General features: G+C 33.9%; 3 protein-coding genes across 4 annotated transcripts; 1 reads left to right on the top strand and 2 right to left on the bottom strand.

Annotated features, from left to right (window-relative positions):
• Positions 1,640 to 5,779, top strand: LOC104701434 (cytokinin dehydrogenase 2). Its single transcript, XM_010417132.2, has 5 exons — positions 1,640 to 2,392; positions 3,167 to 3,294; positions 4,479 to 4,736; positions 5,067 to 5,335; positions 5,428 to 5,779. Exons 1-5 carry the CDS (start codon positions 1,819 to 1,821, stop codon positions 5,717 to 5,719), a joined length of 1,521 nt encoding a protein of 506 aa, XP_010415434.1. The 5' UTR covers positions 1,640 to 1,818; the 3' UTR covers positions 5,720 to 5,779.
• On the bottom strand, positions 7,754 to 10,483 carry LOC104701421 (DNA repair protein recA homolog 3, mitochondrial-like). 2 transcript variants are annotated; one of them, XM_010417112.2, is made up of 8 exons: positions 10,223 to 10,483; positions 9,938 to 9,995; positions 9,546 to 9,763; positions 9,303 to 9,390; positions 9,031 to 9,212; positions 8,792 to 8,938; positions 8,570 to 8,704; positions 7,754 to 8,367 (listed from the first exon to the last, which is right to left on the bottom strand). In XM_010417112.2, the coding sequence occupies exons 1-8, from the start codon at positions 10,277 to 10,279 to the stop codon at positions 7,948 to 7,950; spliced, it is 1,305 nt and encodes a 434-aa protein (XP_010415414.1). In that variant the 5' UTR covers positions 10,280 to 10,483; the 3' UTR covers positions 7,754 to 7,947. The 2 variants fall into 2 exon arrangements, with proteins under 2 accessions (XP_010415414.1, XP_010415420.1); XM_010417118.2 differs by having other exon boundaries at positions 9,040 to 9,212; positions 10,223 to 10,478.
• Positions 10,729 to 13,505, bottom strand: LOC104701412 (nucleosome assembly protein 1;2-like). The gene is made up of 12 exons (XM_010417100.2): positions 13,349 to 13,505; positions 13,207 to 13,250; positions 12,898 to 12,993; positions 12,703 to 12,795; positions 12,380 to 12,467; positions 12,216 to 12,277; positions 11,942 to 12,126; positions 11,680 to 11,857; positions 11,548 to 11,591; positions 11,250 to 11,457; positions 11,130 to 11,147; positions 10,729 to 11,026 (listed from the first exon to the last, which is right to left on the bottom strand). Exons 1-12 carry the CDS (start codon positions 13,392 to 13,394, stop codon positions 10,958 to 10,960), a joined length of 1,131 nt encoding a protein of 376 aa, XP_010415402.1. The 5' UTR covers positions 13,395 to 13,505; the 3' UTR covers positions 10,729 to 10,957.

Below are 14,301 nucleotides of genomic sequence, written 5' to 3'. Positions count from 1 at the left end.
AGTATAGATTTTGTCGTGGGTCTTCCGCGTACGCAACGCGGGTTTGATTCTATCTTTGTGGTGGTTGACCGGTTTTCAAAAATGGTCCATTTCATACCTTGTAAGAAGACAACTGATGCAGTTCAGGTTGCTAATCTTTTTTTCGCGAAATATATCGTTTACATGGTTTACCATGCTCCATTGTTTCTGATCGAGATTCTCGCTTCCTTGGTCATTTTTGGCGCTCTCTTTGGAAATTACGTAACACTAGCTTGGACATGAGTTCAGCTTATCATCCACAATCTGATGGGCCAACGGAAGTTGTTAACCGTTCTTTGGGAAATCTGTTACGGTGTTTGGTTGGTGAAGCTATTCGGTCATGGGATTCAAAACTCCCTCAAGCAGAGTTTGCTCATAATCATGCCATCAATCGTAGTTCTGGTTTTAGTCCTTTCCACGTTGTGTATGGTATTTCACCACGAGGACCGGTGGATCTTACATCCTTGCCTGATCGTACTCGACTTCATGGTGATGCTGAGGTTTTTGTTGATACATTAGCACAAGTACATGCTGACACTAAAGCTCATTTGGAATCCTCTACAGCAATCGACGTCTTGTTTTTAACACAGGTGATTTAGTATGGGCTGTACTAACTAAAGATCGAATGCCAGCAAGAGCTTACAACAAGTTAAAAGCCAAGAAGATTGGTCCTCTTGAAGTGTTGGAACGTATTAACGACAATGCTTATCGTCTTCGTCTTCCCTCTGACATAAACACTTCTGATGTGTTTAATGTACGCTACTTGTCTCCGTTTGTTCCTCCACCACTCCCTCCAGATTCGCGGTCGAATCCTTCTCACCATGGGAGTCCTGATGCAGCAGCATCTTGATGGCTTAGATACGTATTATTGGTTTTTACGTGTTTTTGTTAATTTCCTTTTTCTTGTTTTCTAAGAAAGACTTCTTTGGGTGTTTAAGTCTTTTTATTTACTTTCTCCTACGTCGGTTGTGACCTACGTTGGAAACTATATAAGTGCTCTTGGGGTTAAGGTTTTAAAGCAGCTTTTGATAATTAATAAACGAGATTTGTTTCTCATCCCTTGTCTTGATTTGATTAGCTTCATCAAAACAGGAAGTCGGTCTCAAGAGATTTACGTAAATCTCTTGATTGAGCGAAGTAGGTCTCAAGAGAATAATTCAATTCCCTTGATTGAGCTACAAACCAGTTTCTTACGCTGCGCCACCATCCAATCCAAATCAGTGTCAAGGAGAGTGCCCATTAATTGGGCATTGGCCAGCCTTGATTCGGGCTCTAATCGGGAGCTTAGTTTCAACCGAATCATTCACAACAGGATACACTCCTTGAACTACCCGACTTTTCTCCCCTCTAGGATCTCATATATGGCTCGGTGGTAGGTTTATGGTCATGGGCACATTACCGGAAGCTTTTTTAATTCAGATTGACTCTTTTATATATTTTCTGGACAAACCTAAGAATTTTTTGGTAGAGAATATACAGTTAAATATGTCATAAATATAGTCAAAACTTATTTTTATCTTTATGAAATATCTAAATATGGGGATGTGATTAATCTTTTTTCTCCAAGGATTCAAAGAGTTAAAAAAATATTAAATATTTCACTCTTTTTAAAGTAATTTGAGATCTTCATTTTGACTTCAAAATTTAATGTTACGTATATTATTTTGCATAATTATATATGGCTAAATCTTCCGCAAGTTGGTATATAGGAATAGGATATCCATATATACAACAAATTAATATCGCTATTTAAGTTAAAGTTCTCTTCTTCAAGTTCCAATCAGAGCGAGAGAAAAAAAAATGGCTAATCTTCGTCTAATGATCACTCTAATCACAGTTTTGGTTTGTTTATTCTCGAGCTTCACCAAATCATCCAAAGACATTAGAATTGATTTACCTAAATCCCTTAACCTCACCCTATTAACCGATCCTTCCACCATCTCCGCCGCCTCTCAAGACTTCGGAAACATCACCACCGTCACTCCCGGCGGCGTAATCTGCCCCTCCTCATCCTCCGATATATCTCGTCTCCTCCACTACGCCGCGAACGGAAAAATAACGTTCCAAGTGGCGGCTCGCGGCCAAGGCCACTCCTTGAAAGGCCAAGCCTCCGTCTCGGGAGGAGTCGTCGTCAACATGACATGTCTCTCTGACGTGGTGGTTTCGAAAGACAAGAAGTATGCTGACGTGGCGGCGGGGACGTTGTGGGTGGATGTGTTGAAAAAGACGGCGGAGAAAGGTGTTTCGCCGGTTTGTTGGACAGATTACTTGCATATAAGCGTCGGAGGAACGCTGTCAAATGGCGGAATCGGTGGTCAAGTGTTTCGAAACGGTCCTCTTATTAGTAACGTCCTTGAGTTGGACGTTATAACTGGTACGCATCTTCTAAACTAATTTGATACATTTTAAAAATATATATAGTACTTTTGGTGTACCATATGTTTAATGTTTAAGATTTTATAGTTCGGCAAAACTTTTTGCACCACACGCAATATGGAATCTTCGAAAAACAAAATGCGTAACGCATATATATATTGTTTCAAGGAACTTTTGTATTTCCTACGAAATGAAGCATACACACATAAGACATTTTGTCGTGCATTAATAGATATAATTAAGACTGATTAACCACAATTGGTAGCGTGATAATTTGGATTTTTGTAATGCACAAACATGCATGACGCATGCATATGGAACTTTTCGGTTTTCTAAATTTTTTGTTGTTTCTTTCCTTTTCAGTTTTTTAGCTACAATCAAATTATAATAGGTCAACGAATTAAAATACTTATGTTGGTTGACATTTTCACCAGCAACATTCATATGACGGTAACCTACATTTTTGGAAGGGACATTTTTTTTCTTGGGTTGAAATTTTATTTGAAGGATTACACTTATGCACACCATAATTTGTATAAATGAACGTGAACTGTATGAGAGCATAACTCATAATGAATGTTTTTACAAACAAAATACATATAGCATTTTTAAATATATCATTTCTTAACCCATAAGGTGGCAAAATTTTAGTCATGTGGTAGTGGTATATTTGAAAATTTAAATCATGACTTGTTGCAAATCTTTCTTTAAATAGTATTATACGGAGTTTTTAAACATAATTTTTGCTTGATATTTAATATATTTATTTCAGGGAAAGGTGAAATGTTGACATGCTCACCAAAGCTAAACTCAGAATTGTTCTATGGAGTGTTAGGAGGTTTGGGTCAATTTGGAATTATAACGAGAGCCAGAATTGTTTTAGACCATGCACCTAAAAGGGTACGTATTATCTCATCTTACCATTTATTTTCTATTCATTGAATATATCTGTTTATTTAGTCAACATTCATGATCCAATTTTTATTAGTAGTTACCTTTCAATTTCTATTTAATACATTTTTTTAGTAAATAGAAAATGAATCTTTTGCAAGAGTTTGATTTTCTTATGATTTTCATTGAGATAAAATAGAAAATGTCATTTATGAAAGAAAGCTTCACGTTATGAAAAGATGAAAACTATGCAAATCAGACTTAAATTTTAGCAGTTTTAGTCATTTAAAACAAGTCATTTAGCAGTTTTAGTCATTTCCACAGCCTTTTTAAAAAAAACTAGGATAGAGTAACACTAGTATATAAATGGGTATCCAATAATAATCATGTAAACTTTGTGTGAATATATGCCAGTTTTGATAAGTGGTATATTCATAATTTTCGCAAAAAAAAAAATGATTTCAGTATTTTTATGCGAAATGTTATTAAGACTTCTTTTTTGTTTGTCTCATTTAGTCATAAGTTACCTGAACAAAACCGGGATGGAAAATAATTACGTTATAATATAATTATAATAAATCGGAAAATGTCTATTTATGTTATGACTTTACACTAAAGAGAGTTAGAGACGTATGGATCACAAATTATGAAGCTTTGGTAGATGGTATCCGAAAACTAAAATTAGGTGTACAATTAATTTGGTAGAAATTTGGAATTCAGCTTCAGGTCAAAAGGCTTAAATTTGAACAAAATCTATTCATTGAATAAATAAGATATGGCTTATTTCATTATGTATAGTTTATATTCCTAGGACTGTTGTCCAATCTTGTCTTATGCGTGCAAATCTTTTTGATGTCAACATATAATCCTTGTCTATAAGAGTGAAGCTCCTCAATTAGTCAAATATACTCCAACGTTTGGTAAATACTATATAGTATAGTCTTTGTTGGTATTAATGGTAAGTTTGTTGACTAACTAGAATCTTACAACCATGGTTAACACTATAATTGGTTATCATTTTAAACATAACCTCAGATCATTAGTAAAACAGATTTGGTCATAATAATAATATACGATGACGTTCTGTTTTATTTTCAACTGTTCACGACGTTGAAAAATGTGAAAATAATAGAGTTAATTTTTTTGTGTGTATAAATTAAAGGGAGTTTTTTGTTTCAAATGAAATTGTGTAGGCCAAATGGTTTCGGATGCTCTACAGTGACTTCACAGCTTTTACAAAGGACCAAGAACGTTTGATATCAATGGCCAATGATATTGGAGTTGACTATTTAGAAGGCCAAATATTTATGTCAAACGGCGTAGTTGACACTTCTTTTTTCCCACCGTCCGATCAATCTAAAGTCGCTGATTTAGTGAAGAAGCACGGTATCATCTACGTTCTCGAAGCAGCCAAGTATTATGATGATCCCAATCTTCCCATCATCCACACGGTACTACACATTTACATATTCATCATCACCTCTCGATCATACCATAAGAAATTTATATGATATTTACTGCACCACATTAAGATATATATACCACTTAATCTTCTCATGATCTACATACGTCATTTTAAGTGTTAGTACTTTGGTTATGCGTTGATACTCGCTCACTTGTTCACCATCTTGATCACATTCACATCATCATTGCACCACACACACACACACACATCATCATCATCATCATCATCATCATCATCATTGCACCACCACATACATCACCATATATTGTCTATAGATTCGTAATTCAGACCAACTAAATATCATTTATTTTTGTAGGTGATTGACAAACTCAATAAAAGCCTAAGTTACTTGCCCGGGTTCATATCAATGCACGACGTGACCTACTTCGATTTCTTGAACCGTGTACAAGTCGAAGAAAATAAACTTAGATCATTGGGTTTATGGGAAGTTCCTCATCCATGGCTTAACCTATACGTCCCTAAATCTCGTATTCACGATTTTCATAACGGTGTTGTCAAAAACATTCTTTATAAGCAAAAATCAACTACGGGACTCGCTCTCCTCTATCCAACAAACCGGAATAAGTACGTTCATTACTCTCTATTGATATTTATCTTCAAGAAGAACAATAAGTAGATAAATTTTTGATGAAATGATTTGTTGTTGTTATTGTTAGATGGAACAATCGTATGTCGGCGATGATACCAGAGGTCGATGAAGATGTTATCTATGTCATCGGACTACTACAATCCGCTACTCCACAGAATTTGCAAGAAATGGAGAGCGTTAACGAGAAGATAATTAGGTTTTGTAAGGATTCAGGTATCAAGATTAAGCAATATCTAATGCATTACACCAGAAAAGAAGATTGGATTGACCATTTTGGATCAAAATGGAATGATTTTTCAAAGAAGAAAGAGCTATTTGATCCCAAGAAACTGTTATCTCCAGGACAAGACATATTTTGATTAACTTTTAAGTCTTTAATTCTCAAATAGAAATATAAATATGCTTACTTTTGTACTCTCGTCGACTGCTTAATAAAAAAAAATTGGTTTTTTTCAATGACATATTTTTTCTTATCCGAAGACAAGAACATAAATCTAAAACCATAAACAATTTTTAAAAAATATAAAAAAAAAAATTATTTACTTAAGTAAATATATATATAATTTTAGTTAGAGGAAAAAATCATATTTATATTTACCTTCATGCACTTATTTATATTTTTATATTTAAAATATATTATAATAATTATTACAATAATATAAAACTAAATTATATCCTACCAAAACTTTTGTCAAATACACATCATTACAAATATTATTAATGTCAAATTTCAAGAACATTTCACAACTTATTACAAAATATTTTAAATGCAAAGAATTCATCAAAGCAACATATAATTAATAACCACGTTCAATTTTATTGTATGTTTTACCGTTAAAAATATGCTTTTACACCCAAAATTATTTTATTGTTAAAGTATGCTCTTTATCACCACCTATAAAATGTCTTTGAAACAATTTAAACAAATTTTATGTTGCTTTACTTTCATTTTGGCATAATTATAGTTCTTATAATTACTAAAATTGTTTTGTGACATAATTTTTTTAACCGTGAATTTTTTTACTCCAAAGATATTTTGAATGAACAACTGGTGAAAATTATCTACTCGAGTATAATGATTTTATTACTAACCCAATAAAAATTTTGTATTGAGAAATTGAAAGAAAGTTCATATAACATAATAAAAAAAATTGAAAATTATAATCATGATGATATATATAAGTCTTAGATAATCCAGATATACAAAACATGACATATGTCATAATCACGTTAAAAGATGGATGACATGTTTACTCCGCATAAGTATCGCATTGTACCAAAACTACTTGGAACTATGACCTCGTCTCAAATATTATCGAATCGTAAATTCTCAACTTATTTCTTCCCGAATCAAAAGTTCTCATATATTTCCTTATATATCTAGGTTTAAACGGTTTATGAATCAACTCCGATAAAAAACCACATAAATCCGGTTTGAAACCAATTTTAAAACGGTTTACCGTTCTAACTTCCCAAATTTCAAAATCGCTTCTCAATTACTCGATCAAGTAGCTTTTGTTTTAGTACCAGAATCATTGACATTATCCAGAAGAGAATACTCTAGATTTTGACCAGAAACATCAATCATCGACTAATCTTCGAAACTTATAACGCTACTAACTGTAGAATCACTTTTGGAACCTCCATCAGTGTCTCCATCCTCGATTAATTTAGCGGCCGGTTTTATATACTTTGATTCCATTTCATTGCATATGATAGCTTCCATTGAAGAACCTGCACGAATCAAAAACCCACAATAGATCGGCAAAATTATATCAGCAAAAATCAAAGATCTAGGCTTTCGATATAAATATGTAAACTTATGTAGATATAATAATGTTATTTTTTTAATTAGCTGTCCTATTACGTTTCAAAAATAATAATTCTTTTGACATAACTTATGTTATATCTTTTAAATTTGTTATTCTCTATTTATTGATTAATAATATTATACATGTTTAATGAATTATTTTTTTGTTTATACATGTCAAAATATAATTGAAAAAACACGTACAATATAATTAGCATACAATGATAAATATATTAGTTTTGTTAATTTTCCTTTTTGATTTATGAAATTTCTTTTTAGATATAAACATATAAATTTTATATAGATTTAATGTTATTATCTTAATTAACTGTTTTGAAAAATAATAATTTTTGACACATATCAACATCTTATTAGTATACTTGACATGTGTCATGATCCTGTTAATGGCAAATTTCGAAAACCCAACTTTATATAATAAGGTAATGTTATTATCTACTGTTTTGAAAAATAATAATTTTTGACACATGTCAACATCTCATCAGTATACTTGACACGTATCATGATTGAAAACCTAACTTTATATAATAAGATTGATCACTAAGATTTAAATGAAAAAATAATATGCTTTCTGTTAAACATTAAATTTCCTATTAAAACTACAAAAATGTATCACCCACATCAAACGATTAATATGTAAATGTGATTTTAACTCGCACAAAAATTACATGAGGAGCCGGTAAACCGAATCCAAACCAGATTAAACCCAAAAAACTCTAGGCCAAGGGAAAAATATTATACTAAACCGGACGCCTCTGATCAGGGTACTTCAACAACCACTGCAGCAGCAGTGGCAACAACAGGAGTTGTTGATTCATCATCTGTGTTATCAGGTGAAACCACAACTCTCAGGGAATCTTCATCCTCAGGTTCAGATTCGGATTCCTTATCTGCAACTTCATCGGCGATGAGCTTGTCTTGGAGCTTCTTCATGAGCTCTTCTTGATCAGATTCGTTCTGTCTCAGGAATTTCTTTAAGGCCTCTTTCCCATGGTAGTTTTTACCATTGAGATTGTAGAATGTTCCGTTCTTGGCGATGAACTTGTGCTTTATGCTCAGGTCTATTATCTCAGTGACTTTGCAGATTCCTTTACCGAATTCAAGCTCAAACTGAGCAGTCCTAAATGGTGGAGCGAGTTTGTTCTTCACTATCTTCACCGAGACTTGACTTCCCGTTGTCTGCACAAAAGCATACAATCTCATGGTTTCAAACACTAGCAGTTTGTAGACAACATTAAGTTATTCTGAAGGTCAGTTTTGTTCGAAACTAAGGAGCAAATAAAAAAACTTAAGTGATCATTTAAACACACATCACGAACATATGACAGGTCATAAGAGCATGGAACCCATCATAATGTGTAAGCGGGGTTCGGAAGTTTACCTCTTCGCCTTTCTTGATAAGTCCTATTCGCTTAATATTCAAACGCATAGAAGCATAAAACTTCAAAGCATTTCCACCACATGTAACTTCTGTTGGACCTCCAAATCCTCCAAACGTAGATAGTTTTGATCTCACCTGAATATAAAACATTCACATAAGAGACTTTACATTTTGAATACTGGAACTTTTCAACAAATCTCAGCTACTAAAGTTCTCTCTTACCTGATTTATAAAGATCAGTAGTGTTTGCGATAACGATAAAGAATGACTCAATTTACGCAAAGCTTGGCTCATCAATCTGGCTTGCATAGCCATATGGGCATCACCCATCTCTCCTTCGAGTTCTCCTTTAGGTACAAGAGCAGCCACCTGTAAAAACAAAATCACATGAATTCATGAGAGAGCAAAATATAGATCCCAAAGCAAAAGCATCAACCCAGTATCCATCCCATATAAATCACCTTACTTACACTGTCAACTACAATAACATCAACTGAACCACTTCGGATCAAAGTGTCCACAAGACTAAGGGCCTGTTCTCCACAATCAGGCTGCGATAGAAGTAGGTTTTCAGTATTTACACCGATTGCTTTAGCAAGTGACGAATCAAGAGCATGCTCAGCATCTACAAAGACACAGGTTCCTGTATGCAAAGAACTTTCTTTAGGATACTAAATACAATATGGCTCTGTAAAGAACATTGCTGACGAGTTAAAAGAAACATGTAAACAACCTCCTTGTTTTTGTGCTTCTGCAATAACATGAAGAGCAAGTGTAGTCTTTCCCGATGCTTCAGGACCATATATCTCCACAACACGTCCCTATGGCATTCACAATGGGGAGACCAATATTATTAGACTCTTCAAAGAGACACATAGACTTATACATAAACCTCAATTAACAAAGCTAAACATCGAAACAGAACCAACCTAAGAAAACACTAAATCACAATATCACCACGAGAGATAATATATACCTTAGGAAGGCCACCGACTCCCAATGCTACATCGAGGGCAAAAGATCCGGTAGAGAAAACAGGAACATTTCTAGGAGAAACAGCACGACCGAGCCACATTATCGAGCCTTTGCCAAAAGAAGTAGTAATCTGATCAAGTGCTTGCTGCAAAGCAATCTCCTTTTTAGACATACCTTCCTCAGATGATCCATTTCCATCTGACTTACTCTTCTTTTTAGCTTCAAAAGAAAAGAAATTGCAAAGCAAAAACCTCAATTGTAACGACCATAATGAAAAGCTAAGCAATCATAAAACGAAACGGATTTGGCTTTTAGTCTTCATCAAATCAAAAACCAATTTCAGTAAAATCGATTCAGACACAAAGGTAAAAAAGCAAGATTAAGACAATCCACCTTTGGCAGCAAAGCCACGACGCTGAAACGATGTTCCAACCACAGTGCTGTTAAATACCTGCAAAACACCATGGAACCAACCAACCCTTCTCAATTAATTTACTAATCCAAACAATAAGAGAACGAAATCAAAATAAAGAGACATAATTTGGGATTGCTTTTACGAATATGGGATTAACCAACAAAACACACACTCAAAATAAGACAGTAACAGAGTTTTTTTCAATTTCTGGCAATACCCAAGTCACCTGGGTATAAATACAGAAAAATAAAGTATATAAATACCTCTGACGAGAACAGAGTCCGTCTCAGAGAAGACACGTTTCGGAGTAATCTCGCCATAGAGAAGTACGAAAGCTTCTTCTCCACTTTTATTAAACCACAGGTAAAGAAAAAACAAAGAATACCAAAAAAAGGAAAAAAAAAAAAAGGAAAACTCGAACTACCCAGAAGACACAATTGTATGAACTGGAGAAATAAATAAATAAAAAGAGAAATACATAGAAGAAGTGAAAAAAAGAAAAATAAAAGGAAGAGTTTTTAGGGTTTTAGGTTTTTGTTTCCCTCCTTTCAAAACCATTCTTTTGATCGGTTTTTTTACCAAAGTCGCCGGCTTAAATGTTTTGTCTTCTGTCTTTCTTAGCTCAAACCGACGTCTAGACCGGCTCATTGGTACGTTTAGGTTTATTATTGATAAATTAGATTTACCGGTTAAGGTAAATCTGAATAAACCTTGTTTTGTGGAACCAAATGATCTCATTGTCGAGAATAAATTAAATTGGATTGAAATCTGACCCGAACGACATAAATATTATAAACTCAGTAACAAATTCATAAGAAGATTACAAATGAAAAATCAAAGACTTGACCAAACCCAACCGAAGAACCAATTTTTCTCTTTTCAACAAACCAACCACCCAAAACTTGATATATAATAAACCGGACCATGACTCTGCAAACTAAAAGCAACACAACCTCGGTCAAACTCAAAAACCGCTCACTCTTTTTTCTTCAGATTCTTCACTGCTGTTTACATTCCGGTGGCCTCTCACCTGTTTGACCTTCCGCAACTTGACTTCTTCCTGCCTTCTGTTTATTATAAAAAAAAATAGAGACCTCTGGTTAGTGACAGCCGTCGGATTATCAACCAAGAAACATATACCAACAGATGAGATTGGTTGATTGTTTAAACCTTGTGCCCAGCTGATGACTGCAAAATAAAACGAAGAAGAAGAGAAACCACCAAATCAGTCTCAGAGTTTTTTTTAGTTGTATGTTAGAAACATAAAGTAAACCAATATCACATAATTACCCTCTTTTTGTTCTTCTTTCCTTGATCAGCAGCTTCTTCCTCCTCGTCATCATCTTCCTCCTCATCCTCATCATCTTCCTCGTCCTCTTCATCATCTTCCTCGTCAATCTCATCATCGTCGTCTTCCATATCAAGGTCATCTGCCTCAACAGCTTCACCAGTGAACCATGACACAGCGTGGGAGATGATTTTTTCTTTTATGGTTGATCTACAGGATAAACAGTAGGTAGATTCAGATCTTATAACTGAGAGAATTTATAAGTGAAGAGAACTGAAGATGAAATAAAAAGGTACAAACCCGATATCATAGTCGTGTTCCATTTGGCCTTGGAGTTCATCAGCCTGTGCATGATTTCAGTGATCAGATTTACGTTTAACACAATCTTACGTACTGAATCAAAAGTTAAACTGCAACGGGAGATGGACATACCATTTCATCATCAAGATCCTCATCGTCGTCAGGAACTTGAGGTGGAGAGAAAAAGTTGAAGAAGCTCTCACAGTCCTCAGTCTTAGTGATCGGCTTAATGTTTTTCGATCCTTTCTTTGGCTTCTTTTTTAGAATCTTTTGTGTCAAACACCTTCCAGGATACCACTCAATCTCAGTCCTGAACAACAACAGTTAACATTCAATAAAGACTTCTCGCCATTACAATTAAAAAGAGCATATACTTGATAAAGTAAAAGATTACCCAAGGGCCTTCTCAAGGATAGGCTCATCTTCATCAATCATGTGATATGTCTTGGTCAAGACAGTGTTCTTGAAGTAAGGGTTCTGATCAAAAGAAAACTCGAGCTTGAACCCTTTTGGTTCTTCAACCCTACTCCACTTGATATCTTTAAGATACTTGAGAGCCCCTTCATCTCGCTCAGTTATCTAAAAGCATGGAAAAAAAATACACATAAGGATAAAGAGAATCGCCATTTCATTACCCAAAAAGAATAAGAAATGATCTAGTAACGAACCTCCTCAGCAGTAATTTCATTGTTCTTCAATGCAATAAGCCAGAAATCTGGCACTCCTTTCTCTGAAAAAATATCATTTGCAAAAGCCATGTGTTCATCATCATCATCATCATTAGAAACAAATTAAATAAACATTATTTCAGAGTAAGAAATGATAAAATTACCTTCAGCTGCTTTCTCTTCTCCTTGTTCTGATTTTACTTCTTCTCCTGCACCTTCAACTTCAACCACACCGTTCACAATCTCATATCGCTGTATATGATTGGGGAATTAGGAAAGAGGAAAATCATCACCATTAGTATAATCACGAATGTTGCAGAACAAATTTAAAGAACATGCATCACTAATGATTCACGAAAGTGCCAACAGAGAGAAGTCTTATTTTTTTACCTTCAGCAATTTGAGGTGTCATGTGTTACAGAGATATTCTAATAATAGGAAATTAAAGACCATAAGCACCTCAAAGCATCAAAAACCGTTTACAAACCTTGGTATACAAAGGCTGGTATAGCTTTTGATATTTAGCTTCTAGAGCTGCCCTCTCTTCGAAGAATTTGGCTTCCATCTCATCATATTGCTCCTGCAAAGGTTTCATACAAAAACAAAAAGGAATCAAACAATTGTTCACTCCACCAAATATCATCAGAACACAACAAATTAAAAAGATGAAAATTTTACTAACCTGAATCTCTCTTAGAACCTCGACACGCTTCCTGACTGTCGGCGTCAAGTTCTCAAGGACATCTGAGTGTTGTCCAGCCAAGTTCTGCAACTTGTTCTGCAGCAAACACACAAATCAGGAAAATAAGTACAATAGCTATTAAAAGTCACAAAACTTTACAAACGAATCAAATTAAGATGCAGAGACAATCCCTAAAAAAACCAAATTCGAATTCTCTTATAATCAAATCAATCCCTAAAACCCAATCTCCATATAGTCATAACACCCAAATCATATCGTGAAATTAAAAAAAAAAAAAAAAAAAATGACCTTAAGAGCATTAACAAGCCCGGCACGATCCTCCTCGTTAAGAGCTACAAGCAAAACACAAAAAGAGAAGCTTTTTTTCAATAAATCAAGAGAACGAAAAGAGAACCCACCCAAGGCCTCGGTCTAGAGTAAAATATGTTACCGGCGGTGAGATCGGCCATGTTGATGCTGTCCTTGTCGTTGCTCATCTTCGAAAGAAAAGAATCTAGCGGAGGAAGAGGAGGAGGAAGATAAGAAACCTTAAAACCCTAGATTTTTGGGGACAAATAGAGAAGGAAAAGAAAATATATATATAAATAATAAATTAAAAAGGGCTTTGAGAAAATGACCAGACCGAATTAACTGGACACTTTTTTTATAAGGGCGACAATTTATTTATTTATTTTATTATATTTGTCTATTTGGGTTAATGTTTTTAACTGAAAAGAGCAAAGCCGTGTTTGGTCATTATGGCCAAGGCCCAAAACCAAACAACCATTAAAAAATAGCATATGTTATGAGAATATATTGAGTCTAAATTGATATGATTTAATTATACGGCAATAAAGAATAAATAAGAAAAAGGGGTTTAAGAGGAAAGAGGAATTCAAATACCACATTCAAAGGGTTTTTTTCCAAAAATACTACCTTTTAGTTTTTTTCCAAAAATACAACAAAAATTTTATTTTCCAAATACCACAAACACAAAAACCTGTTTTTTAAGGATGTATAATTTTTTAGGTTTGGGTTGAAAATTTTACATTTAAGGTATAGTTTTTAATTAGGGGTTGAAAATTTTACATTTAAGGTATAGTTTTTAATTAGGGGTAGGGTTAGTTTTTAGGATTTATGGATTAATTTTAATATTAAAACTTAGTTTAATTTTGTAGTAATTTTAGAAAAAAAACAATTTAGTATTATTTTTGGAGAGAAAAAAAAATAAAAGTTCTATTTTTGGGAAAAGAACTTTATTTTAGTGGTATTTATGAGAATTAAAAAACATGAATTCTTGGACACTTTTTACCAAAATAAAGAATATATTTATTTCTTTTTAATGTATTTAAATCAACATTTGCAATTTTAAAAAAATTATATCAGAAAATTTAGCCAGGTCGA

The sequence above is a fragment of the Camelina sativa genome, chromosome 1 (assembly GCF_000633955.1).
Source record: "Camelina sativa cultivar DH55 chromosome 1, Cs, whole genome shotgun sequence".
Taxonomy (NCBI): Eukaryota; Viridiplantae; Streptophyta; class Magnoliopsida; order Brassicales; family Brassicaceae; genus Camelina; species Camelina sativa.
Note: the sequence above shows the minus strand (reverse complement) of the source record. Positions and strands in the feature narration are given on the sequence as shown.